At 45.0% G+C, this 27,547-nt stretch overlaps 1 protein-coding gene across 15 annotated transcripts in view; it reads right to left on the bottom strand.

Annotated features, from left to right (window-relative positions):
• SYNGAP1 (synaptic Ras GTPase activating protein 1) overlaps window positions 1–27,547 on the bottom strand; it is a 562,775-nt gene that overhangs the window by 18,081 nt on the left and 517,147 nt on the right. For 10 of the 15 annotated variants that reach the window (XM_077484711.1, XM_077484714.1, XM_077484725.1 and 7 more), the window contains 2 exons: window positions 18,619–18,700; window positions 1,639–1,689 (listed from right to left, as the gene is read on the bottom strand). In XM_077484711.1, coding sequence (XP_077340837.1) covers window positions 1,639–1,689; window positions 18,619–18,700 — 133 coding nt within the window. Of the gene's footprint in view, window positions 1–1,638; window positions 1,690–18,545; window positions 18,701–27,547 lie in introns of all 15 variants that reach the window. The other 5 variants (XM_077484717.1, XM_077484718.1, XM_077484726.1 and 2 more) reach the window with 2 other exon arrangements.

The following is a 27,547-nucleotide window of genomic DNA, read 5'->3' as shown; positions in this document are numbered from 1 at the left end:
ACTTCAGTATTACTTTAATGCCTTTCTTTGCCCAAATGGCTGGATCAGGTGCAGTATTAAATTGGGGCAAGTGTGGATTCAGTTAAAGTGGGGACTCCCATGAGATGTCATTCAGATTAGCGCCATGGAGATGAAGACTGTGATCCCAGGGTAAATTCAACTCTTGGCCCTCGATAGAGTAAGAATTTGAGACTCTTGTATCAGAGGGGTAACTAGAACCTTCAGGGCCCTGGGGCAAGAGACCATAAAGGGTCCCCCTGGCCCCCCAACCAGGGCCCTTCCCACTGATTCCAGGGCCCTTTACTCCCATTGTGGGACCCATTATTACAGTCCTACAGCGGGCCACCTTCCTGCTGTCTTGGGGTCCCCCCACAGTGGTGGAATGCCAGAGCCCAGTCGCAAGTACGACCTTTGCAACCCTGGTAGTTCCACCACTGGTGTCAGTAGTTTTTTATTTTTGTTTTATTTTTCTATACCATTTTATTTATTTATTTTTTTATTTTTTATTATTTTGTACATATTTTTTAAGGACTCCCACTGGGGGGCTTTGGTGAAATATCAAGGGTCTAAACAGACCCCTGTTGTCTCACTTTAGAGAGAGAGAAAGGGAATGAGGACAGATTAGTCCCTTTCTCTGCAGCCTCAACTGCAAAGAATGTATGAACAGGAATAGCTCTGTACAGAGCTTCCCATTCATTCATAAGCTGAGGCATAGTAAACACAGTTTACTATGCACCAGATTTGAATGAAAAAAAAAAACTATTGGTACCGATCATGGACTCTATTCATTAAGACAAGGAAATGGTGGATAAATTACACATTTAATGGTTCCTTCCCCACTCTCTATCCTGACAGATCCCCTACAGCAGCTGGTGTGAGGCCGGATGGAGAAATTTGGCAGCGCCACACGGGGAAGGGTGTGCAGCGATAGGGAGGGGAGGGGAAGGGAAACAGTATGTGGAGGAACCAATGCCCTCCATTTCCCTCCTGAAGCTGCTGAATTCTGCGGGAGGTAAAGGAGGAGAAGCAGGCATTCAGCGGCTATGTGGAGGGATCCATTCCGCTACATGCCGCCGCCCCCACCACCTTCCTATCCAGGCATGGGTCCCTGGAGCATGGGGCTGGGTCTCAATGGCAACCCCTGTACGTACTCCCCTGTCTTGTATGACCCCTATGATTGCGGCCTTCAAAACTGTAGGCAAAAATTGCATTATCCCTCAGCAACCATCTGACAAAGACCATCTGCTCTGCTAGGTAATACTTATATCATTCTGGCAGCGCTACCCCCTCCCCGCCCCCCCCCCCCCCCCCCGTTCCAACAGTTCCTGTTCCAATGCCCTCAGCCCTAACCTAGGAGAAGAAGGTCCCAAATGAATGAACTGAAAAAGCCGTGGATCTTCCTAAAAAAAAGGTTTGCAGAACCCAGACTGGCGCTTACAGAGGCAATACAAGAAAGTATTTGGTTGGCAACCCTTTATATAGGTCATCATGATGTTACTGTATAAAACTACATGATATTCAAACCATAAATGGACAACCATTTTGGTAAACTTGATGGACTATACGCATTTCTTTGAAGCAACAGTTAACTTCTTCAGGAATATAAAAGAGGTAAGCAAAAAAAAAAAAGTAGTGTACCTTGTCTCACACCAAAGAGTCCTGGGCCTTCACTGTTCGAAAGAAGGTGGGCTGCGGAGGATCACAAGGAAAGGCGCACCCACGTTAAATGTATCCCTCACAAGAAAGGAGAGAAATAGCAATCAAAGACTCTCAGCAAGGGTGTTTCTTGATGTAGACATTTAGACAACGTGATAAGACATGGAAGACAATGAACCCTAAAGCAGCCTATAGATGACTTGATTTCTTGATTCCCCTATCAACACAATCAGCGCTGATGGAGGAATGCCTCCTGCAGGGCTACTGTGTTCTGCTGGCAGAGGGGCACATGGAGCCTTCCTGGCCGGTAGAACACAATGATTACAGCTAGTGGCTATTGAAGTCAAGAGGTGGTAACCAACCAGCCACCTTTGCTCTCTCTGGTGAAGCTAACTGGCCAGTTACCATCTCTTGACTTGTATGGAGACTTATGGCTTTGTATGGATATTTATTGAAAGGGGTTCGTCAGACCTCCTTATCGTCACAATTGACTGTTGCTCCAACAAAACACATGAAAGTGCGGCTCATCAAATATTTCACCATTATTGTCCGTTTATGGTTGCAATATCATGCAGTTATATACAATAACATCATGATGACCTTGCACCTATAAAGTGTTGTCATGAGGAACGTCACCCTCCCGCTGCTTTTTTATTCACCCCTCTTACCTGTTATGCAGGGTTGTCTTCAATTGACATACTCACTTGTTCAGTGAATCAAGCATTGTCCTAAAGCAATCTGCTGCTCCGCTGCCACATACCGGGGTCCTGCACCACCATCTTTTTCTCTGATGTCATCAGGAGCTGGCTGTCTTTTCTGGATTCTTGCAGCCAGCCCTTGAGGACTCACTGGCGGGTCTGCTGTATGTCCCTGCTCTTGCAGTCTCCTGGGATATGCCTGGAAACTGCAGGTGCAGTAACACGCCTAGGCCAAAAATGGCAGCAGGTAGCAGAGCCAGAGTATAAAAAAAGATGTAAAAATGTAAAAAAAGAAAATGCCCTTTTTCCATTACTGGGGAGGGTTGCAGGGAGGAATATTCTTTGAACTGAAGGTTCACTTTAAGTACAATGTGCTGATGCATCAGCTAGGAGACAATTAAAGTTGTGCGTATATGAAAAGATATTTTCCAGTTTAACCATTATTGTTTCTTCTTTTAATATGTACAGTATTTTGTATAATAAAATATGTCGTTTTAATTGAATGTATGTGTATGTAAAACTTTTGGTGCCTTTAAAGTCCTATTCTGAATCTATGCATGTGTATTTTGATGCCTATACTATAGAGGAAAAGGGTAGAGCGCAGGAAGCCATAGCAAGCAACCAATCTCTTAGTGGGCTGGCTTTGCAAGTTAAAGCTGCTCTCCGCAATGTTTTACTGGATTAATCTGAAAATGCTTGCCGTACATGCATTGATCTGACTGTTCTGAACAAATCAATAACTTGTCCATCCAATATCATTTGAATGACTTCTGATCGATTTGTTTGAATCAAACCATACAGCGGTGTACAGAGCAACCTACTGATTCTGAAACAATCACTTTCTTTTTTTACTTTTTGCAAACAATTTTGACATTGGGAGTGATTGGATTTATGCTGAAGCAGGGTTCCGCCATGATCTACCTGTTAGCTGCAGGTAGCTGATGGGTATATTACATATCCTCTGCTGACACATGCAGAGCAAGCCAAGGAAGCGGCTGTGATAGTGCTAGCTGTGGCGCACTTTTCACCGTTGGCCCCCCTGTCCATCGCAGGTACTTGTATGCGACATCACAGGGATAGACGGAAGGGAAGGAGGGGCGTCGGGGGGAACAGTGTGTAACAAGAGGACTCATCACAGCGGCTTTCCTGCGTTGCTCTCCATATGAGGGAAACCACTGCTAGTGTAATGTGCCCTACTGTGTGCATCATGTAAAGCATCCTGTTGTGTGCCCCATATTGTGCCCTGCTCCGTGCCCCGTTTAATGTGCCCTGCTCCCACGAAATGTGCCCTGCCCCCATGTAATGAGCCTGCTGCCCACCCATGGAATGTGCCCTTCTTACCCCATGTATTGGGCCCTGCTGACCCCCATGTAGTATGCCCTCTTCACCCCCTGTACCCTGCTTATCTCAAGTTGGACCCAGAATTTTGCATCTGTGCAAAAAAAAAAAAAAAAAGAATGCACATTAAATACAGTACATCTGGAAAGTATTTATAGCGCTTCACTTTTTCCACATTTTGTTATGTTACAGCCTTCTTCCAAAATGGATTCAATTCATTATTTTCCTCAAAACGCTACAAACAATACCCCATAATGACAACGTGAAAGAAGTTTGTCTGAAATCTTTGTAAATTTCTTAAAAATAAAAAAATAATAAAATCCCATGTACATAAGTATTCACAGCCTTTGCGCAATACTTTGTTGAGGCACCTTTGACACCAATTACAATCTCAAGTCTTTTTGAGTATGATGCTCCATGCTTGGCATACTTGTTTTTGGGCAGTTTCTCCCATTCTTCTTTGCAGGACCTCTCAAGCTCCATCAGGTTGGATGGGGAGCGTCAGTGCACAGCCATTTTCAGATCTCTCCAGAGATGTTCAATCGGGTTCAAGTCTGGGCTCTGGCTGGACCACTCAAGGACATTGACAGAATTGTCCTATAGCCACTCCTTTGTTATCTTGGCTGTGTGCTTAGGGTCGTTGTCCTGTTGAAAGATAAACCTTCACCCCAGTCTGAGGTCTAGAGCACTCTGGAGCAGGTTTTCATCAAAGATGTCTCTGTACATTGGCACATTCATCTTTCCCTCGATCCTGGCTAGTCTCCTAGTTCCTGCCGCTGAAAAACATCCCCACAGCATGATGCTGCCAGCACCATGCTTCACTGTAGGGATGGTATTGGCCAGGTGATGATCGGTTCCTGGTTTCCTCCAGACATGATGCATTCCATTCAAGAGTTCAATCTTTGTTTTATCAGACCAGAGAATTTTGTTTCTCATAGTCTGAGAGTCCTTCAGGTGCCTTTTAGCAAACACCAGGTGGGCTATCATGTGCCTTTTACCGAGGAGTAGCTTCTGAGTGGGCACTCTACCATACAGGCCTGATTGGTAGAGTGCTGCAGAGAGGGCTGTTCTTCTGGAAGGTTCTCCTCTCTCCACAGAGAAATGCTGGAGCTCTATCAGAGTGACCATCGGTTCTTGGTCACCTCCCTGACTAAGGGCCTTCTCCCCTGATTGCTCAGTTTGCTCGGGCGCCCCGCTCTAGGAAGAGTCCTGGTGGTTCCAAATATCTTTCATTTACGGATGGTGGAGGCGACTGTGCTGATTGGGACCTTCAGAATTTTTTCTGTACCCTTCCCCAGATCTGCGCCTCGATACAATCCTGTCTCTGAGCTCTACAGATAATTCCTTGGACTTCATGGCTTGGTTTGTGCTCTGACATGCACTGTTAACTGTGGGACCTTCTATAGACAGGGGTGTGCCTTTCATTATCCAATCAATTGAATTTACCACAGGTGGATGCCAATCATGTAGTAGAAACATCTCAAGCATGATCAATGGAAACGGGATGCACTTGAGCTTAATTTTGAGTGTTATGGCAAAGGCTGTGAATACTTATGTACATGGGATTTATTTGTTTTTTTAATTTTTTAATAAATTTGCAAAGATTTCAAGCAAACTTCTTTCACATTGCCATTATGGGGTATTGTTTGTAGAATTTTGAGTAAAATAAAGAAATTAATCCATTTTGGAATAAGGCTGTAACATAACAAAATGTGGAAAACGTGAAGTGCTGTGAATCCTTTCTGGATGCACCATAGTTATTTTTTAACATTGCTTCTATTATCTAATGCTGTTTCTAAAAGTAATTGCTGTTATATCAACAGCTCACTGATCAGGATCACATCAATGTTCTGTGAGCTTTAGATGTGATTATTTTAGGGGTTCTCCGAGAACTCAAACTTTTTGCCAAGGGTTCCTCCAAGGTAAAAAGATTGAGGAACCCTAGGGTAGAGAATATAGCATTTGTATTGTCAACTCAACGATCAGATTCAATAACTGTTTGGTAACGTTTTTGTATGCGCATGGCGAGCATAAAACAAGAACAGTTCAGTTAATCCCATTCACAGCTCCTGATTTTGAAAATTCTAGATTGCAACTGGGATTTTCCAGTATAGTTCTAATCACACCTCAAGGACACGAGTGTCTGAGAAAGAACTTTCTGTCCCCCCCCCCCCCCCCCCCAGCAACAAATCAGCTTTCTCCTTTCAGATTTTATCTTGCCCTTTGAAAAGGAAAAGCTGGTTGGTTGCTATGATAACGCAGACGGTTCTTCTAATGCCGCGTACACACGAGCGAATTGTCCGGCGTACTTAGTCCGGCAAACAATCCGGCAGATAGTCCGGCGGACTTTCTACCGAACGGACTTGGCCACACACGGACACACAGAAAGTCCGGCGTTTGCTAGCGCGATGACGTACAGCACGTACGACGGGACTAGAAAAAGGAAGTTCAATAGCCAGTAGCCAATAGCTTCCTTTTTTCGTACTTGCTTCTGAGCATGCGTCATTCTTAGTCCGCCGGACTAGCATACTGACGAACGTATTGTCCGCTGAAACCCAACTCCGGCGGAAAGATTGGAGTGCAAAAATACTTTCTAAGTCCGCCGGACTTTACGCTGGAAAAGTTGAAGCTGAAGCCCACACACGATCGAATTGTCCGCTGAAATGCGTTTCGGCGGACTAAGTACGCCGGACAATTCGCTCGTGTGTACGCGGCATTAGGGCACTTTATGTTCAGAATGCCTGAATTCATTCTCAGCACATGAGAAGCCCCCAAAAGACGAAAACCATTTCAGAATTGTAGGCACAGAAACAATTAAGAATTATAGAACTGCTGAACCAAACTCTACCCAAAACATATTTTTTCTGTTGAGGTGGAGCAGAGCAGTGATTGATCGCTGCCAGGTCTTTACAACTTTCTAGGTTCTTGGGGCATTTCCCTAATCTCCCTAGAGAAATCCATCATATCAAGCTTGTCGATTCTCCATATATTCCACTAGAGCAGCCATTCTCAACCAGGTTTCCATTGAGCCCTAGGGTTCCTCCAAAGGTTGCTAAGGGTTCCTTGAGATGTAGGTCATTGACCTCCCATCTGATGGCACCCACGTAGAAGAGCCAGTAGCATTACACTTTTCAGTCGTTTGTAAGGAGGACATTCTTTCCACGGACCTCCAATGTAAGGGGTAATCATCCCACAGATCTACAATGAATTGGTTTTATCAAGGGCTCTCTGAGATCTGAAAATGATTTCAAGGGTTCCTCAGGGGTAATAAGTTTGAGAACGGGTGCACTAGAGGAAGCATGACAAACTGCAATCTTGGGTGCCCTTTACTGATTCTTCATAGGAATACAATATGCTGCCAAAATTTGTGGACACATGACCATCACACCTACTCTATATGACCAAAATTATATTGACACTCTTCCCAATTATTACGTTTATATGATTCCAGTGAAGGGTACTTTTAACACTACAACATACAAACACAATTTAGACAAATGTGCAAAGATTTTGGGGAAGACTTTCTGCTCTAGCATGACTGTGCCCCCGTGTACAATGCCAGTTCAATAAAGACATGGTTTTATGACTTGTGTGGGGGAACTTGAATGGCCTACACAGAGCTCTTGACTTGAACCCCACTGAACACTTATGTGATAAATTAGAAATATGAGCCAGGTCTTCTCATCCAAGGTCAGTACCTGACCTCACAAATGGTCTTCTGGATGAATGGGCCCAAATTCTCACAGAAACCCTCCTAAATCCTATGAGAAACCTTTTCAGAAGACTGGAGGCTACAAAGGGTTCAACTCCATATTAATGCCCATGATTTTTGAATGGAATGTCCACCAAACTCATAAGTTTGATGGTCAGGTGTCCACATACTTTTGGCCATATAGGGTATATGCAGAATTCACTTTATAGCATGACACCGAAAGCTAAACTTACTATCCATGCTTACTTTAATAGCCATACGGTGGGTGGGAAGAGGGAGAGCTTTGTGCCAAGATCCCAAACACCTGGCAAGTAAGTGAATTCTAGTTGATCCACCCAAAATGGAAAAATCTCTTTGGGGTGAAGTTCCTCTTCTCAGGAAGTAAAGAACTCCAGCATAAATAAATGCCACAAATTAACTGAGAAACAGTATGACTATCTAATCCATGATAATGGCATGATAAAGACACAAGACAGGTGATATAATGATACTTTCTATACTTACCATGTCTTAATGTCAAAAATATGCAGTGGATGCAGAGGGGATCTGGCCTGCACCAAAAAATCGAATCTAATAATCTAAGATCTAGTGATGTCCATGGCAATTCAATGCAGACCGTTACAGCTGCCTATGCCTCCCTTTCCTACACCCCCCTACTGTATGGCTTGGTCCATGGAGTGAGAAAATTAAGCCCTGTATTATGATTTAAGAATAGGAGCTTACACAGGCTTAGGACTATGTCATTGCCCCCCATGTGATAGTGCTGGATGCCTAAGTAGACACAGACAATGGAAAAGCAATTACCTGCCTTCCCAATGTCACTAGTATTCGCCCAGGCTGCATGAATTTTCTCCATATTTTCGCTAATACTGTGAAATTCTATGATCGTCAGCGCTATCTAGTGGCCACATTTTTTTGAAATAGCTCAGTCAGAAAATATACCACATTTTGGCCACTAGCAGGCATGTACTGGCCATCGGGACTACAGGGAGTTTCCCGGTGGGTCGATGGCTCAGTGGGGCAGTCAGGTGCAGTCCTGGAGCCGCTCCTCTCTGACAGTGAGTGATCGCGACTTCACTCCTGTTAGGAGGAGCAGCTGCCATCACTTGCTGGAGAGAGCATTAGGCTTTCTGCTTCCTCCAGCCTGCAGAGGGAGATAGACAGCTGGCAGACGTTCCATCCTCTCTCCCCTTATCACTTGTCACTTATCACATGACTGGCGGGAGGAATGGGAGGCTGCCTTCAAAACTGTGAGTACACGTGGGAGGGGGAGGAAAGGGAGGACACTCTGATATAAGGGGAATTGCTGATGGAGACACTCAAAATTAAAGTGGGCCGGTCATGATGAAGTCCAGGGCCAAATTTTTGTCCCAGTCCAGCCCTGGCCACTAGAGGACTAGAACCCTTACTATCCTTTAGAAATTTGAAGACCTGGAATCTTGATGCTCAGTATATCTAGGTTACAGTGACTGCAATGTAGTTTATAAGCGCCCAATTCCCAAAGCTTTAACACAAGAGCCAAGCTGGCCAAAATCACGTAGCTGAACAAGAGAAATCACTCAATTCCCCTTTCAACGTTAAACGGCACAAAAGGACACATTTGTATTATTCTGACAGCCAGAACCTGAGTCCGTCAGAATACCCAAAAAGTGCTGGCATCTAATTGGATTGCAGGCACTGTTCAGCTAGGAATTTTCCACCCAGTTTTAAATTGAAAAATCGACTTTTGTCAAGCCAGGTGGTGTTGAAAGGGCAAGCCCACGGAGTAAATCTCGGTCGACTTAGCAGGAATCAGCTGAATTTTTATCCATGAATGGCCAGCTTAAGGATCTATATTTTTGCTATGTGGCTGCCATTTTCAAATCTTATTGGACCAAGCTCAAAATAGCTGGAATTTTTTCTAGAAAACCTGAAATGATGCGACCGTGCGTGACATCACCAGGTCGCACTTGCATGGTCCTTAAAAATGCCAGGGAAGACGAATGCAGACACCATTACTCACTGCTTCTGTGGGATAGGTGATTACAGTGCATCTGGAAAGTATTCACAGAGCTTCACTTTTTCCACATTTTATGTTACAACTTTATTCCAAAATGTATTAAATTCATTATTTTCCTCAAAATTCTACAAATGATACACCATAATGACAATGTGACAGTAGTTTGTTTGAAATCTTTGCAAATGTATTAAAAATAAAAAATGAAAAAAATCACACGTACAAACAGTATCTCACAAAAGTGAGTACACCCCTCACATTTTTGTAAATATTTTATTATATCTTTTCATGTGACAACAGTGAAGAAATGACACTTTGCTACAGTGTAAAGTAGTGAGTGTACAGCTTGTATAACAGTGTAAATTTGCTGTCCCCTCAAAATAACTCAACACACAGCTATTAATGTCTAAACCACTGGCAACAAAAGTGAACTTACGCGAAGTGAAAATGTCCAAATTGGGCCCAAAGTGTCAATATTTTGTGTGGACACCATTATTTTACAGCACTGCCTTAACCCTCTTGGGCATGGAGTTCACCAGAGCTTCACAGGTTGGCACTGCAGTCCTCTTCCACTCCTCCATGATGACATCTTGGAACTGGTGGATGTTGGAGACCTTGCACTCCTCTACCTTCTGTTTGAGGATGCCCCACAGATGCTCAATAGGGTTTAGGTCTGAAGACATACTTGGCGAGTCCATCACCTTTACCCTCAGCTTCTTTAGCAAGGCAGTGGTCATCTTGGAGGTGTGTTTCTGGTCATTATGTTGGAATACTGCCCTGCGGCCCAGTCTCCGAAGGGAGGGGTTCATGCTCTGCTTCAGTATGTCACAGTACATGTTGGCATTCATGGTTCCCTCAATGATCTGTAGCCCCCCCAGTGCCGGAAGCACTCATGCAGCCCCAGACCATGACACTTCCACCACCATGCTTGACTGTAGGCAAGACACACCTGTCTTTGTACTCCTCATCTAGTTGCCACGACACAAGCTTGACACCATCTGAACCAAATAAATTTATCTTGGTCCTATCAGACCACAGGACATGGTTCCAGTAATTGATGTCCTTAGTCTGCTTGTCTCCAGCAAGCTGTTTGCAGGCTTTCTTATGCATCATCTTTAGAAGAGGCTTCCTTCTGGGATGACAGCCATGCAGACCAATTTGATGCAGTGTGCGGCGTATGGTCTGAGCACTGACAGGCTGACCACCACATCCCTTCAACCTCAGCAGCAATGCTGGCAGCACTGATACATCTATTTCCCAATGACAACCTTTGGATATGACGCTGAGCATGTGTTTCTTTGGTTGGTTGGTTCTGAGTGGAACCTGTCCTTTTAAACCCCTGTATGGTCTTGGTCACCCTGCTGCAGCTCAGTTTCAGGGTCTTGGCAAACTTCTTATAGCCTAGGCCATCTTTATGTAGAGCAAAGAAATATTTTTTCAGATCCTCAGAGAGTTCCATCAGGGTGGATGGGGAGTGTCGGTGCACAGTCATTTTTAGATCTCTTTAGAAATGTTTAATCGGTTTCAAGTCCCGGCTCTGGTTGGGCCACTCAAGGATATTCACAGACTTGTCCCGTGGCCACTCTTTTGTTATCTTGGCTGTGTGCTTAGGGTCATTGTCCTGTTGGAAGATGAACATTTGCCCCAATCTGTGGTCCAGAGCGCTCTGGAGCAGGTTTTCATCAAGGATGTCTCTGTACATTGCTAAATTAATTTTTCCCTGGATCCTGACTAGTCTCCCTGTTTCTGCGGCTGAAAAACATCCCCACAGCATGATGCTGCCACCACCATGCTTCGATGTAGGGATGGTATTGGCCAGGTGATGGGCAATGCGTAGTTTCCTCCCGACATGACGTATGCCATTCAGGCCAAAGAGTTCAATCTTTGCTTTATCAGACCAGAGAATTTTGTTTCTCATGGCCTGAGAGTCCTTCAGGTGCCTTTTGGCAAACTCCAGGCGGGCTGTCATGTGTCTTCTACTGAGGAGTGGCTTCTGTCTGGCCACTCTATCATAGAGGCCTGATTGGTGGAGAGCTGCAGAGACGGTTGCTCTTCTGAAAGGTTCTCCTCTCTCCACAGAGAAACTCTCCACAGATTGACCATCAGGTTCTTAGTCACCTCCTTGACTGAGGCCCCTTTCACACTGGTACGACTTCAATGAACAGGGATCCGACTTTGATTCACGACAATACCAGGGACTGTCTGATATGAATCTCTAGGGGGAACTCCACACCTTCGGTCTGGTATGGAATTTGGGTCCCCCCAAAATCCATGCCAGACCCTTATCCGAACTCAAAGCCGGCAGGTCAGGAAAGGAGGTGGGGATGAGCGAGGGCCCCCCCTCTTGAATAGTACCAGGCCACATGCCCTCAGCATGGGGCTGTGGGTGCTTTGGGGCAGGGGGGGCCCTGCACCCCCCACCCCAAAGCACCTTATTCCCATGTTGATGAAGACAAGGGCCTCTTCCCAACAACCCTGGCCGTTGGTTGTCGGGGTCTGCGGGCGGGTAGCTTATCGGCATCTGGAAGCACCCTTTAATAAGGGGGCCCCCAGATCCCAGCCCCCTACCCTATGTGAATGAGTATTAGGTACATTGTACCCCTACCCATCCACCTAAAAAAAAAAGTGTCAAAAATAAAACGCAGTACACAGGTTTATTAAGTAATTTATTCAGGCAGCTCCAGCGTCTCTTCAGACTTCTTCTCCCCTCTCCGGCTCTTCTGCCTCCTCCGCTGATGTCTTCTGCCTCTGCCGGTTCTTTTCCACTGTCTTCTCGCTCTTTTGCTGGGTATTCTCCACTGTCTTCTCCCTCTGTTCTTCTTCTGATGTTGACTCGACGTTCTCTCCCGCTCTAATGCTGGGTGCTCAGTGTGCCACTACTTATATTGGCATGGGGTTGGGTCGCCCCCTATGACATCACCAACCCATCATGCCCCGGAAGGTGATGACGTCACCTGGTGACCCCGCTCCATGTCAATATATGTAGTGGCATGCCGTGCACCGAGCATTAGAGCGGGAGAGAGCGTTGAGTCAACATCGGAAGAAGAACAGTGGGAAAAGACAGCGCAGAAGACAGTGGATAGAGGGAGGAGAATCGGAGAGGGCTAGAGGACATCAGCGGAGAGTAGAGAAGACCCAGAGAGGGAAGAAGAAATCGGAAGCAATGCCAGAGCTGCCTTAATAAATTACTTTAAAAACCTGTATACAGTGTTTTATTTTTGACACTTTTTTTTTAGGTGAATGGGTAGGGATACAATGTACCTGATACTCATTCACATAGGGTGGGGGGCCGGAATCTGGGGGCCTCCTTGTTAAAAGTGGTTTCCAGATTCCAATAAGCTCCCCGCCCGCAGACCCCAACAACCAATGGCCAGGGTTGTCTGAAGAGACCCTTGTTCTCATCAACATGGAGACAATGTGCTTTGGGGTGGAGGGCACAGGGCCCCCCTGCCCCAAAGCACCCACCCCTCCATGTTGAGGGCATGTGGCATGGTACGCTTCAGGAAGGATGGTGTGCTCGCTTGTCCCCACCACCTTTCCTGAACTGCCGGGCGGTGTGCTCAGATAAGGGTCTGGTATGGATTTTGGCGCGGGGGGTTCCCTTAAAATCCATACCAGACCGCAGGACCCGGTATGCTCTTGGAGGGAGAACTTTTTTTCTTTTTAAATTTGGCATGGAGTTCCCCTTCAAGATCATCAGAGCACTAGTTGCATGCCAACGTCGGATCAGTTAATCCGTCTTTGATCCGACTTGTGTGATATTCAATGGACTGATGTAGGATCAAAGTCGGACCAAAGTAGTGCAGGGTCTACTTTGAAGTAGGCACGACTTGAAGTCGTACTAATATGAATGGTTGTCATTGGAAATCATGGGGAATGACTCGTCATGCGACTTTGCAGTCCCAAGTCGTGGGGCAAGTCGTACAAGTGTGAAAGGGGCCCAAGGCCCTTCTCCTCCTCCCCCCCCCCATCACTCAGTTTGGCAGGGAAACCTGCTCGAGAAAGAGTTCTGGTGGTTACAAACTTCTTCCATATACAGATGATGGAGGCCACTGTGCTTGTTGGGACCTTCAATGCTGCAGAAATTTTTCTGTACCCTTCCCCAGATCTGTGCCTTAATACAATCCTGTCTCGAGATCTACAGATAATTCCTTGGACTTTCTGACTTGATTTGTGCTCTGACATGCACTGTTAACTGTGGGAACTTATATAGACAGGTGTGTGCCTTTACAAATCATGTCCAACTAACTGAATTTACCACACGTGGACTCCAATCAAGTTATAGAAACATCTGAAGGATGGTCAGTGGAAACAGGATGCACCTGAGCTCAATTTTGAGTATCATGGCAAAGGCTGTGGACACTTTTGTAATTGTTTTGTTTTTTATTTTTTAGAAATTTGTAAAGATTTAAAACAAACTTCTTTCACATTGTCATTATGGGGTGTTTGTAGAATTTTGAGGAAAATAATGAATTTAATCCATTTTGGCATAAGGCTGTAATATAACAAAATGTGGAAAAAGTGAAGCGATGTAAAAACATTCCGGATGCACTGTATGTACCGTACAACATAAAAAGCTCTTGCTGGTTACAATGGCTAGGTGCTGGAGGTAGCAGGAAACCTAAGATACCCGCATACTCGCTGTGATTGGTGACCTTATGTTTGAGGATTAGAGAAATGTAACTAGTTATTGCTCTCTTCTTTTCTCTTTTCAAATGGTGGGGATGACCCTTTTTTATGAACTGAGTGGTTTTGAAAACTAGACTCCATACCAGGGCCCCTATCAAGGTACTGAGGCTTTAATACATTACATGGCTTTATACTGCAGGTTTCTTTTTGCCCCCCCATTTTTTTTTTTTATGAATTGGGGGGTTTTGAAAACCAGATTCGCCTGTTAAAGTGGTTGTAAACCCTTACAAACCACTTTGACCTACAGGTAAGCCTAGATTAAGGCTTACCTGTAGGTCCAAGCAATATCTCCTAAACCTATATGGTTTAGGAGATATTTGCCCGAAAACGGGCACCGCTGTCTACGGCGCATGCGCCGTAGACAGCGGCGCACTGAGCGCGGCATTCTCAGCGACGGAGCTGCCGCGCGTGACGGCTCCCGTGCGCATGCGCGGGAGTGACGTCATCGCGGCTTCGCCGAATGACAGCGGCGGAGCTGCGAGACCCCACCAACAAGATGGATGCAGCGGACTACAGGGGACAGCGGCGACTTCGCTGGCTCCTGTGTCAGGTAAGTGACACATAATGGGCTACTATGTGATGCATAGTAGTCCATTATGCTTTACCTTTGCAGGGAATGAAAGAGGAAGTAAACTCATCAGGGTTTACTTCCTCTTTAAGACTTAAAGCAGAGCTCCAGGTTCCTTCAGAAAAAAATGAAAAGCCCAGCAGCTGCACCATTGTCACACTATTGTGCTCCTTCACCATTTGCTCCGAGATCACTCACTAGAAACAATGGCTGATTAGGTTATAAACCAGCAAAAGCGTTCCATGCAAAACAATCCAGCTGACGAAATCCTCTGCTGTTGCTTCCGACTCCTTTCTCAAATATGACTTAAATTTGAGAGAGGAGTCGGAAGCAACAGCAGAGGATTTTGTCAGCTGGATTGTTTTGCACGGAGCACTTTTGCTGGTTTATAACCTGACCAGCCATTGTGTCTGGTGAGTGATCTCGGAGCAAATGGTGAAGGAGCACATCAGGTGTTTGTTCACGTGGATAGAATATTCATTTTTGATCACCCTTTGGATTGTTTTATGTGATATTTTTTTGAATGGTCAGTTTTTGATTATATATGCATTGGATGTTGTAGCACTTTATGGATGCATATCAGATACTTATCCTTGTACTGAGCACTTTTTTCAACACAGAGTATTTGAACTTTTTAAGATTTGCATATTATTGATTGTTTTACTGTTATTTTTGCGCTCAAGTGTACCCTCTTAGATTTGCGCCTCATTGATTGTTGTATTGTTAATTAATAATATTTTGCAATTAGGTGTTTTACTTTTAGACACATTGGGGGTTATTTACGAAAGGCAAATCCACTTTGCACTGCAAGTGCACTTTCAAGTGCAGTCGCTCTAAATCAAAGCCCTTGTACACACGGTCGGACATTCCGATGGAAAATGTCCAATCGGACCGTGTTGTCAGATAATCTGACCGTGTGTGGGCTCCATCGGACTGTTTCCGTCGGAATATCCGACCGACAAAGTTTTAGAGCTGGGCTATAAAATTTTCCGACAACATGATCTGATCGGACTTTGTCCGATCGTTTGTAGAGAATTCCGATCGGACAAAGTGCCACGCATGCTCAGATCAAATTCCTAGACCAAATTCCTAGATCTACAGTGACTTTACTTCCAAGTGCACTTTCAAGTGCATTTGCAGTGCAAAATGGATTTGCCTTTAGTAAATAACCCCCATTGATTATGTATTTAAGACATTGTTTATACACTGCACAGTTTATATACCAGTTTTTATTATCTGGTTTAGCAATTGGTTCTATAGGTTAGGTTGAGACAGTATAAGATTGCACCGTTCCTCCTTTCTTTGTTATATTATCTTTTCTCTGGCATCTGTAGTAAGGGAAACAGGAAGTGAAGCTTTGCGGCTTCACAGCCTGTTTCCTACTGCACATGCACAAGTTGCGCTGCGCATTCTGAATGGCCCAGCAGGGCAGGGGGGGAGAGGCGTAAATGTCGTAGATCGGCAATCTTACCCATAAGTGGGAGCGGGTACCTGTGGAAGCATTCCCCCTCAAAAAGTGCCAAATGTGGCAGTGGAGGGTGCAAACAAGCAGAGCTGCCCTATTTGGGTGGAGCTCCGCTTCAATACCAGGACCCCTAACAAGGTACTGAGGCTCTAATACACTCATAGGTGTGGGCAGCCTATTGCATTAAGGTGCGCACCCCAAAGGTCAAGCACACGTCTTTCTCTGCAGCCTCAGCTGCACGGGGCAGGGAATGAATGGGAAGTTCTCTTTTCTGAGCGGCTTCCTGTTCATTCACAAACTTGCTCATCCATGTCTTTATGGACCTTTCTTTGTGCACTGGCCAAATCATTTGGTGGAGGGGGGCTTATGGTGTGGGGATATTTTTCAGGGGTTGGGCTTGGCCCCTTAGTTCCAGTTAAGGTAACTCTTTGGGCGTCAGCATACCAAGACATTTTGGACAATTTCATGCTCCCAACTTTGTGGGAACAGTTTGGGGATGGCCCCTTCCTGTTCCAACATGACTGCGTACCAGTGCGCAAAGCAAGGTCCATAAAAGTCATGGATGAGTTTGGGGTGGAGGAACTTAACTGGTCTGCAGAGTCCTGACCTCAACCCGATAGAACACCTTTGGGATGAATTAGAACAGAGACTGCCAGCCGGGCCTTCTCATCCAAAATTACTGCCTGACCTCACAAATGCACTTCTGTAAGAATGGTCAAACATTCCCATAGACACACTCCTAAACCTTGTGGACGGCCTTCCCAGAAGAGTTGAAGCTGTTATAGCTGCAAAGGGTGGGCCAACTCAATATTGAACCCTACGGACTAAAGCCTCGTACACACGGTACGATTGTTGGCCAACCGAGCATCTGATTTTTGTCAAAAGGGCGTGTGCCTGGATCTTGTCTTGCATACTAACGGTACACAAGTGTTGTGCCACAAACACGAACGTAGTACCGTACTAAGAGAAATTTCCACTCTTGAGCTCCACCCTTTGGGCCCCTTCTGCTAAGTTCGGGTTTTTGTGAGCATTGATTCCGAGCATGTGTGTTTGTACTTTCGACTTTTGTGTGCCGGGTTTGTGTACCGACCATACGAAAATCAGACATGGAGCCGTTGTCCGCCAAAAATTTACTAGCCTGTCATCCAACATTTGTTGACCGAAAGTTGGACAACAATTGTCAAAAGGATCGTACTAACGGTAAGATTTTAGGACAACAGTCTGTCAACAGACAATCCCCTGCCAACAATCATACCATGTGTATGAGGCTTAAGACTGGGATGCCATTAAAGTTCATGTGCGTGTAAAGATAGGCATCCTGATACTTTTGGCAATATAGTGTGTGTAATATGTGCAAAGGAAAGATGGCAACAACACCCTCAGTAGCTATTTAATAGCTTGACAGTTTTAAGTACTCTAGTAACTGTAAGGCCCTGTTCACACCAGAACGAGGTGCGGTAAACCTTGTTCACACCGCATTCAAAATGCACTGCAGTTGCGATCTGCAGCAGGTGTCAATGTTAACTTAATGACACCACAAATGCAGGTCGCAAATACAGTGTGTTTGCCTGCACCGGATTGCATAGTACACAAATACCATGTGATCGGAGTGAGTTTCCAAAAGTAGTGCAGTGCAGTGCGATTTGAGCCCATTTAAAATGAATGGGCTCAAATCGCACCACACTGAACAGCATTTAAATCACACAGGAACGCACTGCGCATTCCTGTGCAATTCCTAGTGTGCTCTCTCACACTTGCTGTTGAGTGCGGTGCCCTCCACTTTCGGAACACATTATAGAGGGCATTTGACAGGGGGTGAGGAGGCATTATAACGCTTCCTTACCACCTAATTTGACCCTATAATGCTGCACAACTTAAATCTGTTGGTTTAGTTCTGCTTTAAATACATTTGAGGTGCATCAAAACAAAGGTGTGTAAGAGTCTTACAGTTTGCGTTCTATTAAAATCAGCTGGAGTGGAAAAAGCCCGTGTCCTGTCAGCGTGCTTTAAAGTAGGACCTTTGCTCTCCATAGGGAACCAGTGATCCCTATTTGTCAGAGCCAAAGCTCTCAAATTCCCAGGGAGCATTAGCTTTGGTAATTACAGAGCTATGGGTTTGACTCAGTAATGGGTGTATTGGGTATCTGCAGAGAGATAGCTGCTTCCATACAAATGTCCATCTCTACAGCACGCTGGCAAGGGTGAGGCTTCTCTACACTGGCTGTAGCTGCTTTCTAAATTAACTGTAAGACACCAAACAACTTTTGTTATGATGCTCCTGGATTATACCTAGTTGATTCAAATGGAAGGGTCAATCGGGCTTTTATGTAAGGCTTACTAGATCTACTTCCTGTGAGCATCACTGAATTAACAGGTCTTTCAGCACTGCTACCTGGGCCGGAACTCAATTCTGCTCCTCTCACCTCAGATGGCAGACACAGACATGGTGGGATGGGCATGTGACACGGAAAGGCACAATGACATTGTAATTTCCACCTGAGCCTCGATAAGTCTCCTCTTCATGTCGATGGGTTCTTGGGTGTGATCCTTCCTGATTTCCTCCTCCACCAGCATCAACCTGTTGGGGGAGAACAAAAAAATGGCCGCTGAAAGCATCAAACCCATACAGACAGAGGGTATGGAACCTTTCCCTATGTGTAATGTCACAATGCATAATACCTGAACCCTGATACAAAGGTATCTGAAACAGAAGACTACAATGCACCAATCAGACCCCAGCTGACATTTTTCTAGTTTAGGTCTGGAATGGAATGGAAGTTGTTATGAGCAGCGAGGACAATTGTTTTATTACCCTTGATACAATACAAACTAGTGAAAATAGTGTCAATTATTACACATACATGATGCAACCTGCATTATGTGCTAAATTCTTTCCTTTTTACTGCTTTAAAATGTGAAAAAAACATGAGCTTCCATATAAGCCCTCACTGTAGCTGCAGACACTATGGAGCTATTCATCCTCAAATTTACAGCAGAAACACTGAAGCCATTCTCTCAGCAGCTCAGCTCTCCTCTTCCAGTAGTGATTTAGCAGCTCAGCTACCCCTGCTCGTTTTTTGGGAGTTGCTCAGCAGTTGCTCAGCAGTTCAGCTCCCTATGCACCCCCACTCAGCAGCAATTAGCTTTCCTAGCTCCCCTCTCCCAGTAGTAACTCAGCAGATCAGCCCATCCTGCTCTTCACCCCAGCAGCTACTCCGCAGCTCCGGTCACTCTGCCACTCCCAGTAGTGACTGTACAAGCTCATCTGCCCCCTCCCAGCAATGACTTTGACTGCATGTGCTCTGTTACTCTGTATTTGGTTGGAGTAACCCTTTAATAACAATCTGTAAAGAGTATTTATAGCACCCACATCAACCAATCAACCGAGGCAGCACTTTTCAGTTTACTACTATCAGACTATTAAGCTCATTCCTAATTGGCCATGGTGGGTCACAGCATTTCATTTTACAATCGGTCCTGCAAGTTACAAACATCTGACTTACAAACAATTCCTACTTACAAACAAGGGAAGATAACAGGAAGTAAGAAGTAATGTACCCCTAGGAAGGGAAATTCTCTCCTGTAAGAGTTATTATGGGAAAAAGGTGTCTCCACTGATGCTTTATCACCAAGGCTTGTTTCTACAACAACCCAACATTTTCAAAATCCAATTGTCATTGGCACAGAAAGTGAGGTGAAATCTTCTGTACAGGGGCACAGACAGCAAAACAAACATTACAGGGGTGTTAACCCTTCCCTATGTTATCTAAAAAGCTTAAAAATTGCTGGCGCTACACCTAAAAAATGTACCTGTTCCGACTTACAAACAGATTCAACTTAAAGCGGTTGTATACCCGCTGAATTATTATTATTTTTTTTTTTGCTCACCTGCAAAGCAAAAGGCATAATGAGCTAGTATGCACCGCATACTAGCTCATTATGAAATACTTACCTTAGAACGAGGCCCCAACATCTGTCCCGATCCACGCCGAGGGAGCTGACATGTTCCCTCGGCATTTCTTCCGGGTATTGCGGCTCCGGCGCTGTGAGTGTCCGGAGCCGCGATATGGTCACTCCCGCGCATGCAGGTATAGGCTTACCTGTAGGTAAAAGTAAAAAAAAATAGACTATACAACCGCTTTAAGAACAAACCTACAAACCCTATCTTGTTTGTAACCCGGGGAAGACCTGTATATATACCATGAGTCTTATTTAATAAGGCAATGCAAACAGCAGTGATGATGTGGGGTGTCCCAAACTAGAGGGGCCCAAATTTGAAGAAAACACAAAGTTCAATGAGAATGCCTAATAAAAGGTCTGAGAGTCCAAAAGTTATTAATGTTGACATTTGTTCACAGAGACAACACAGACGTCACGACTTGGGGTCAGGCTTGGAGACCAGTAGCTATAGCAGGGGAAAAACTCTCACCAACCAGCAGGATACGTATACTAGCAGGTCACCCTGGCAGATGACAAGGGTTCACCCAAGACATGGAGTCTAAGCCCTTGTACACACGGTCGGTGAATCCGTCTGAATGTGTCCTATCGGACCGTGTCGTCGGATAATCCGACTGTGTGTGGTATGCATCGGACTGATTCCGTCGGAATATCCGACGGACCCAATTTTCCAACATGTTGGAAATATTTCCCGACCAACTGGGCCGATCGGACATACTCCGATCATGTATAGAGAATTTTGATTGGACCAAGTGCCACACATGCTCAGATCAAATTCCTACATCAAAGCTATTGGCTACTAGCCTGAACGTAGTTCCATCGTAACGAAATTACGTCATCATATTCTGAATGATCGGATTTTTTGACAACTTAGTCCGACCGTGTGTATGCAACAGTTTCGGACAAGATCCGACGGACAAAATCCGACGGATTTGGTTGTCGAAAATCTCCGACCGAGTGTACGGGGGCTAAGTAATAACTGGTGTTCACCAGAGCTCCTGATGGTAAAGATGGGTTTTGCTGCATGTTAGTACCAGGTCAAGGTCCTCAGGATCACCCTACCTGGAGGCGAGCAAGCCAGGGTCCAGTATCAAATACAATGGGGAAAATAATTATTTGATCCTCTGCAGATTTTGTAAGTTTCCCACTTATAAAGAAATGAAGGGTCTACAATTTTCATCATAGTTGTATTTTAAATGATAGAGATAGAACTTCAACCAAAAATCTAGAAAAAATCCGATACAAATGTTATAAATTGAGTTGTAGTTCAGTGAGTAAAATAAGTATTTGATCCCCAAGCAAAATAATGACTTAGTACTTGGTGAAGAAACCCCTGTTGGCAAGCACAGAGGTAAGACATTTCTTGTAGTTGGTTACCAGATGCACAGATCTCAGGAGGGATTTTGGTCCACTCTTCTATACAGATCTTCTCTAAATCCTTAAAGTCCTTGGCAACTTGAAGTTTCAGTTCCATCCATACATTTTCTATAGGATTAAGGTCTGGAGAATCCATGACCTTAATGTGCTTCTTCTTGAGCCACTCCTTTGTTGCCTTGGCAGTCATTGTCATACTGGAAGACCCATTCGCGACCCATCTTCAGTGTTCTGGCTGACGGAGGAAGGTTCTCATCCAAGATTTTACAATACATGGCCCTGTCCATTGGCACCTCAATGCAGCCCAGTGGGTCTTTACCTTTAGCAGAGACACAGCCCCAAAGCATAATGTTTTCACCTTCATGTTTGACTGTAGGGATGGTGTTCTTAAGGTCATAGTCAGCATTTTTCTTCCTCCAAACACAACCAGTCGACGCGGTCAGAGCCCAATTTTTGTCTCATCTGACCACAGCACTTTCTCCCAATCCTTCTCTGAATCATTTCGATGTTCATTGGCAAACTTCAGATGGGCCTGTACACGTGTCTTCTTGAGGAGGGGGACCTTGCAGGCACTGCAGGATTTCAATCCATGGTGGTGTATGGTGTTACCAATGGTTTGTTTGGTGACTGTGGTCACAACTGCCTTGAGATCATTCACAAGCTCCTCCCGTGTAGTTCTGCGCTGAGCCCCTCACTTTTCTCATGATCATCCTCACCCCATGAGGCGAAATCTTGCATGGAGCTCCAGACCGAGGGCAATTTGATGGTTATTTTGTATTTCTTCCCTTTGCAAATAATCGCTGCAACAGTTGTCTCCTTCTAACCAAGCTTCTTGTAGCCCATTCCAGCCTTGTGTAGGTCTACAATCTTGTCCCTGACATCCTTTGACAGCTCTTTGGTCTTTCCCATGATGGTGAGGTTTGAATGGAAGAAAGAGATTCTGTGGATAGGTGTCTTATACAGATAACGAGTTGTCGTACCACATGAGTACATACTGTAGCCAGTCTGTAGGAGATCAAATACAGTATTTATCGGCGTATAACATGCGCCGGCGTATAACACGCACCCCAAGTTTAGGAGGGAATTTAAAAGAAAAAAACTTTTAGGAGGGAAGTTTAAGGAAAAAAACTTACATTTAAATGCCCATCAATGCAGCCTTATCAGTGTCATTTGCAGCCTTCCATTTAGCCTTGTCAGCTTTGTCATTATTTTGTCAGCGTTGTCTGTGTGTTTTACATTTAAAAATGGCGTCGCCGAGATACAGAGTGGATGTCCTGTGTATCTCGGTGGCGCTCGGTAGTTCTCGGTGGCCTCCGGGTATTTTCGGCCGCACTCGGCTATCTTCGGCTGTTCTCGGCTATTTCCGGCCACACTCGGCCGTTCTCGGCGGCTTTCGAGTGAAAATAGCCAAGAATGGCTGAAGATAGCCGAGAATGGCCGAGTGCGGCTGAAAATACCCGGAAGCCGCAGAGAACGGCAAAAAGTCTTAGAAACAGCGGGGGGTCGGCGTATAACACGCACCCCAGATTTCCCCCTGATTTTGGGGGGAAAAAGGTGCGTGTTATACGCTGATAAAATTTTGTACTTATTTTACTTACTGAACTGACTCTCAAACTATAACATTTGTATCATGTGTTTTTTCTGGATTTGTGGTTGATATTCTGATATTCTGTCACTCTGATGCTATGATATACAGTACAAAGACAGATCTGTGCAGATTACAGTCTTATCATTCCATTTTATCAGGTTTTTCTTAGGCAATAAAAACACATTTTCAGATTCCATTTTTTTTCCTAGAATGATGTTGAGAAGGCTTTGCAGCAAATGGGCATCTGTAATAATCTGAATTTGTATTTCTGAACTGTGCAATCCTGCAGTTTAAAGCTCAAGCTCATCGTCTGCATTTCCTCCCTGACCCCCCCTGGAGGCTACTCATTTATTTGAATAATTGACTAGCATCATCTAATAGAAAAGACAAAGAAAATCTTGGGGTGAAAGGAAGTTACAGTGGGGAGCAGCATTTTAGTGGAGGAATATTGCACCTAGAGCCAGGGGCGTATCTACCGCGAGGCAAACAAGGCATTTGCATGGGGCTGCATTTTTCAGAGGGGGCAGCGTCTGTACTGGGATGATGCCTGCAACTGCAGGTCCCAGGACTCTCCATATAGAGTACCTGTCACTACCTATTCATGTCACAAGGATGTGTACATTCCTTGTGAAAGCAATAAAAGTGATAAAAAAAAAAATGAAAACAACAGTGTAAAAATAAAAAATAAATAAAAAAATGACTAATTTAAAAAAATCCTTTTAAAGTGCCCCGTCTTCCCATGCTTGCATGAAACAGCAAACATGCAAGCGTCCCACACATGTGAGGTATTACTGTGAACGTCAGATCATGGGCAGTAGATTCAAGCATCCTCTGTAAATCTAAAGTAGTAACCTGTAAAGGCTTTTAAAGCGTCGCCTATGGATAGTAAAATTTAAGTAGAAGGAGCAAACACAAGGCCAACTGACCGAATCCAGCCCACCAGGCCATTTCATGTAGCCCTTTCACCTCTCCTGCAATTGCGGCGCCCCCTCTTCTTCTCTGCCCACACCTTGTGCAGCAGTCGAAGCAGAGAGGAGAACAGAACTCCTCCGCCAGATCCTGTGCTTCTCTGCGCAGCCGCCTAGAAGCTTGTCTCTGCTCCCCCGTCTCCGCTGTTGGCAACAGAGAGGAAGACAGAACTCCTCCTACAGATCCTAATCCTCTCGACGTAGCCACAGCACCCCCTCATCTTAATCTCCCCTAGTCTCACTATTCAGCAGGCTCCGCCCGCCAACTCTAGCCCTCCTCTGGGCCTCCTCCAGAACCTGCATTTTTTTGCTTCTGTGCTCCGCCCCAGCTTTTTGTCGGCAGCAGCACAAAGTAAGGGGGTTTCACTGTGATGTAAGGGAGGGTGAAGGTCTCTTGACGTCTGATGTAAGGGGCGGGGGGGCTCTGGACATCTAGTCTTACAGACACAACCGACCCTTTGAGGGCACCCATAATGCTGATGCAGCCCGCAATGAAATTGAGTTTAACACCCCTGGCCCAGAAAGTTAGTTCAGAGTTGAGCTTTACCTTTCCTGGGTTTATTTTTGTATTTACTTGATTTACTTATTTATTTACTTTTTTCATTTGCTTTATTTTACTTTACTTGTTTATTTACTTGATTTTTTAAATTACTTGAATTATTTCTCATCAGAGCAATATCAGGCTGTAGGGCTTAATCGACCACTTCCATCCCACGCACTGTAGATTTAGGCCTCTTTCACGCGGCCGATCCGTTAAGATCCGCTTGTCAGCTTTTCAGGTGGACCTGAACAGATGCTCCATAGACCTCTATGGAGCATCAGATGTCAGTGGTGACATGTCCGCTGACACCGGACCCGCTCCGATCCGAAAAAGTGTGACGGAGGAAAAACCTATTTTTCCATCCATCATCGGATCGGGTGACGACAGACTCTGCGGTCCGTCATCACCCGATCTCCCATAGGGGAGAGCGGCGATCTGACAGGTCTGTCCCTGCGCAGTGTGCGGAAACTGACCTGTCATCTGTCTGCTCAGCGGAGAGCACTCCGGCGATCCCCGCTGAGCAAGCGGATATCCACGGGGCAGATCAGCACTGATCCGCCCCGTGTGAAAGAGGCCTTACTGCTACAATGTGGGCCGGCTGCCCAGAATCACCTATACATACGTAAGTCTGCATTTTCGGGTAGGGGGCGTCACTGGCTGTGTTGTGATTCGACACAACACATGCCGGTCACTGGGTCCCAGCCCGGGTGATTGGCTCTGAGCTTCACTGAACACAGCTCTGTGAATGTAAACAAGACAGAGCTGTGTTCAGTCACACAGGGATCTAGTTGTTTTTTCATTCCCTGCTAAGCAGGCAGCAAAAACAACTAGATCCCTAGTAAAAGCAGCACAAAGTACACACTTGTTAGGTACATATTTAACCCCTTGATCACACCAGATGTTAACCCCTTCTTGCCCAATGTCATTAGTACAGTGACAGTGCATATTATTAGCACTGATCACTGTAATAATGTCACTAGTGGTGATAGCCCTTGTACACACGGTTGGACATTCCGATGGAAAATGTCAGATCGGACCGTGTTGTCGGATAATTCGACCGTGTGTGGGCTCCATCGGACTGTTTCCATGGAAATATCCAACCGACAAAGTTTTAGAGCTGGGCTATAACATTTTCCGACAACATGGTCCGATCGGACTTTGTCCAATCATTTGTAGAGAATTCCGATCGGACAAAGTGCCTCCCATACTCAGATCAACTTCCTAGACCAAAGCTATTGGCTACTAGCCTGAACGTAGTCCCATCGTAACTTAATAACATCATCACGTTCTGAACGATCGGATTTTCCGACAACTTTGTCCGACCGTCTGTATGCAACACAAGTTTCGGACAAAATCCGTCAGACAAAATATGACGAATTTTGTTGTCGGAGTGTCCGACCGTGTGTACAAGGGGTTAGTGTCAGATTGCCCGCTGCAGTCCTGTTATAAGTCACTGATCACCACCATTACTAGCACATAAAAAATAAAAGAATTTCAGTATATACAGTATCCCAAAGTTTGTGGACATTATAACTTTCACATAAGCCAATTAATATACACTTATTTAAATTTGTGTTACCAAAGACATGTAGCAGAATACATTTTAGCCAAAATTTATGAAGAGATTTCATTTTTTTAATTTTTTTATTTGATGTTTTATAGCAGAAAGTAAAAAGCATTGGGTTTTTTTTTCCCAAAATGGTTGGCCTTTTTTTGTTTATGTAATAAAAAATACAAAAAATAAAAACCGCAGAGGTGATTAAATACCACAAAGGAGATCTCTATTTGTGGGGAAAAATTATATAAATTACAGAGTTGCGTGACCGTAAATTGTCAGTTTAAGTAGCGCAGTGCCGCACAGCAAAAAATGGCCTGGTCATAAATGGGGTAAAACCTTTCTGGAGCTGAAGTCATTAATATCCTGTGGTTTTCTATCCTCCAGCAGCCCAGACAGAGTGTCAGGTGTCAATAGACTTGAGCTCAGACAGGAGACAGGTCAGCATTCATGGAGGCCTTAGCCCTTGTACGCACGGTCGGACATTCCGACAACAAAATCTGTCGGATTTTGTCCGACGGATTTTGTCCGAAGCTGGTGTTGCATACACACAGTTGGACAAAGTTGTCGGAAAATCTGATCATTCGTAACGTGATGATGTTATTTCGTTGCGACGGGACTACGTTCAGGCTAGTAGCCAATAGCTTTGGTCTAGGAATTTGATCTGAGCATGTGTGGCACTTTGTCCGATCGGAATTCTCTACACATGATCAGACAAAGTCCGATCGGATCATGTTGTCGGAAAATTTTATAGTCCAGCTCTAAAACTTTGTCGGTCGGATATTCAGACGGAAACAGTCCGATGGAGCCCACACACAGTCGGATTATCCGACAACACGGTCCAATCGGACATTTTCCGTCGGAATGTCTGACCGCGTGTACAAGGGCTAACAGGTTGACATTTATGCTTAGACAGGGAGTAAAAACAAGTAAAAGCACCCACAGCCAACCGTGACAGGTAAGGCTGCGCTACAGTGCCTTAAAAAGTGTGGCGTGCATTTGTATTCAGCCCTCTTTACTCTGATACCCCTAACTAAAATCTAGTGGAACCAATTGCCATCAGAAGTCACCTAATTAGTAAATATAGTCCACCTGTGTGTAATTTAATCTCAGTATAAATACAGCTGCTCTGTGAAACCCTCAGAGGTTTGCTAGAGAACCGTATTGAACAAACAGCATAATGAAGGCCAAGGGACACACCAGACAGGTCAGGGATAAAGTTGTGGAGAAGTTTAAAGCAGGGTTAGGTTCTAAAAAAATATCCCAAGCTTTGAACATCTCACGGAGCTCTGTTCAATCCATCATCCGAAAATGGAAAGAGTATGGCACAACTGCAAACCTACCAAGACATGGCCGTCCACCTAAACTGACTGGCCGGGCAAGGAGAGCATTCATCAGAGAAGAGCCAAGAGGCCCATGGTAACTCTGGAGGAGCTGCAGAG

This window comes from Lithobates pipiens, unplaced genomic scaffold (assembly GCF_037356315.1).
Source record: "Lithobates pipiens isolate NorthernLeopardFrog02 unplaced genomic scaffold, aLitPip1_a1.2 Scaffold_1, whole genome shotgun sequence".
Taxonomy (NCBI): domain Eukaryota; kingdom Metazoa; phylum Chordata; class Amphibia; order Anura; family Ranidae; genus Lithobates; species Lithobates pipiens.
This window is presented reverse-complemented; position numbering and strand designations above follow the sequence as displayed.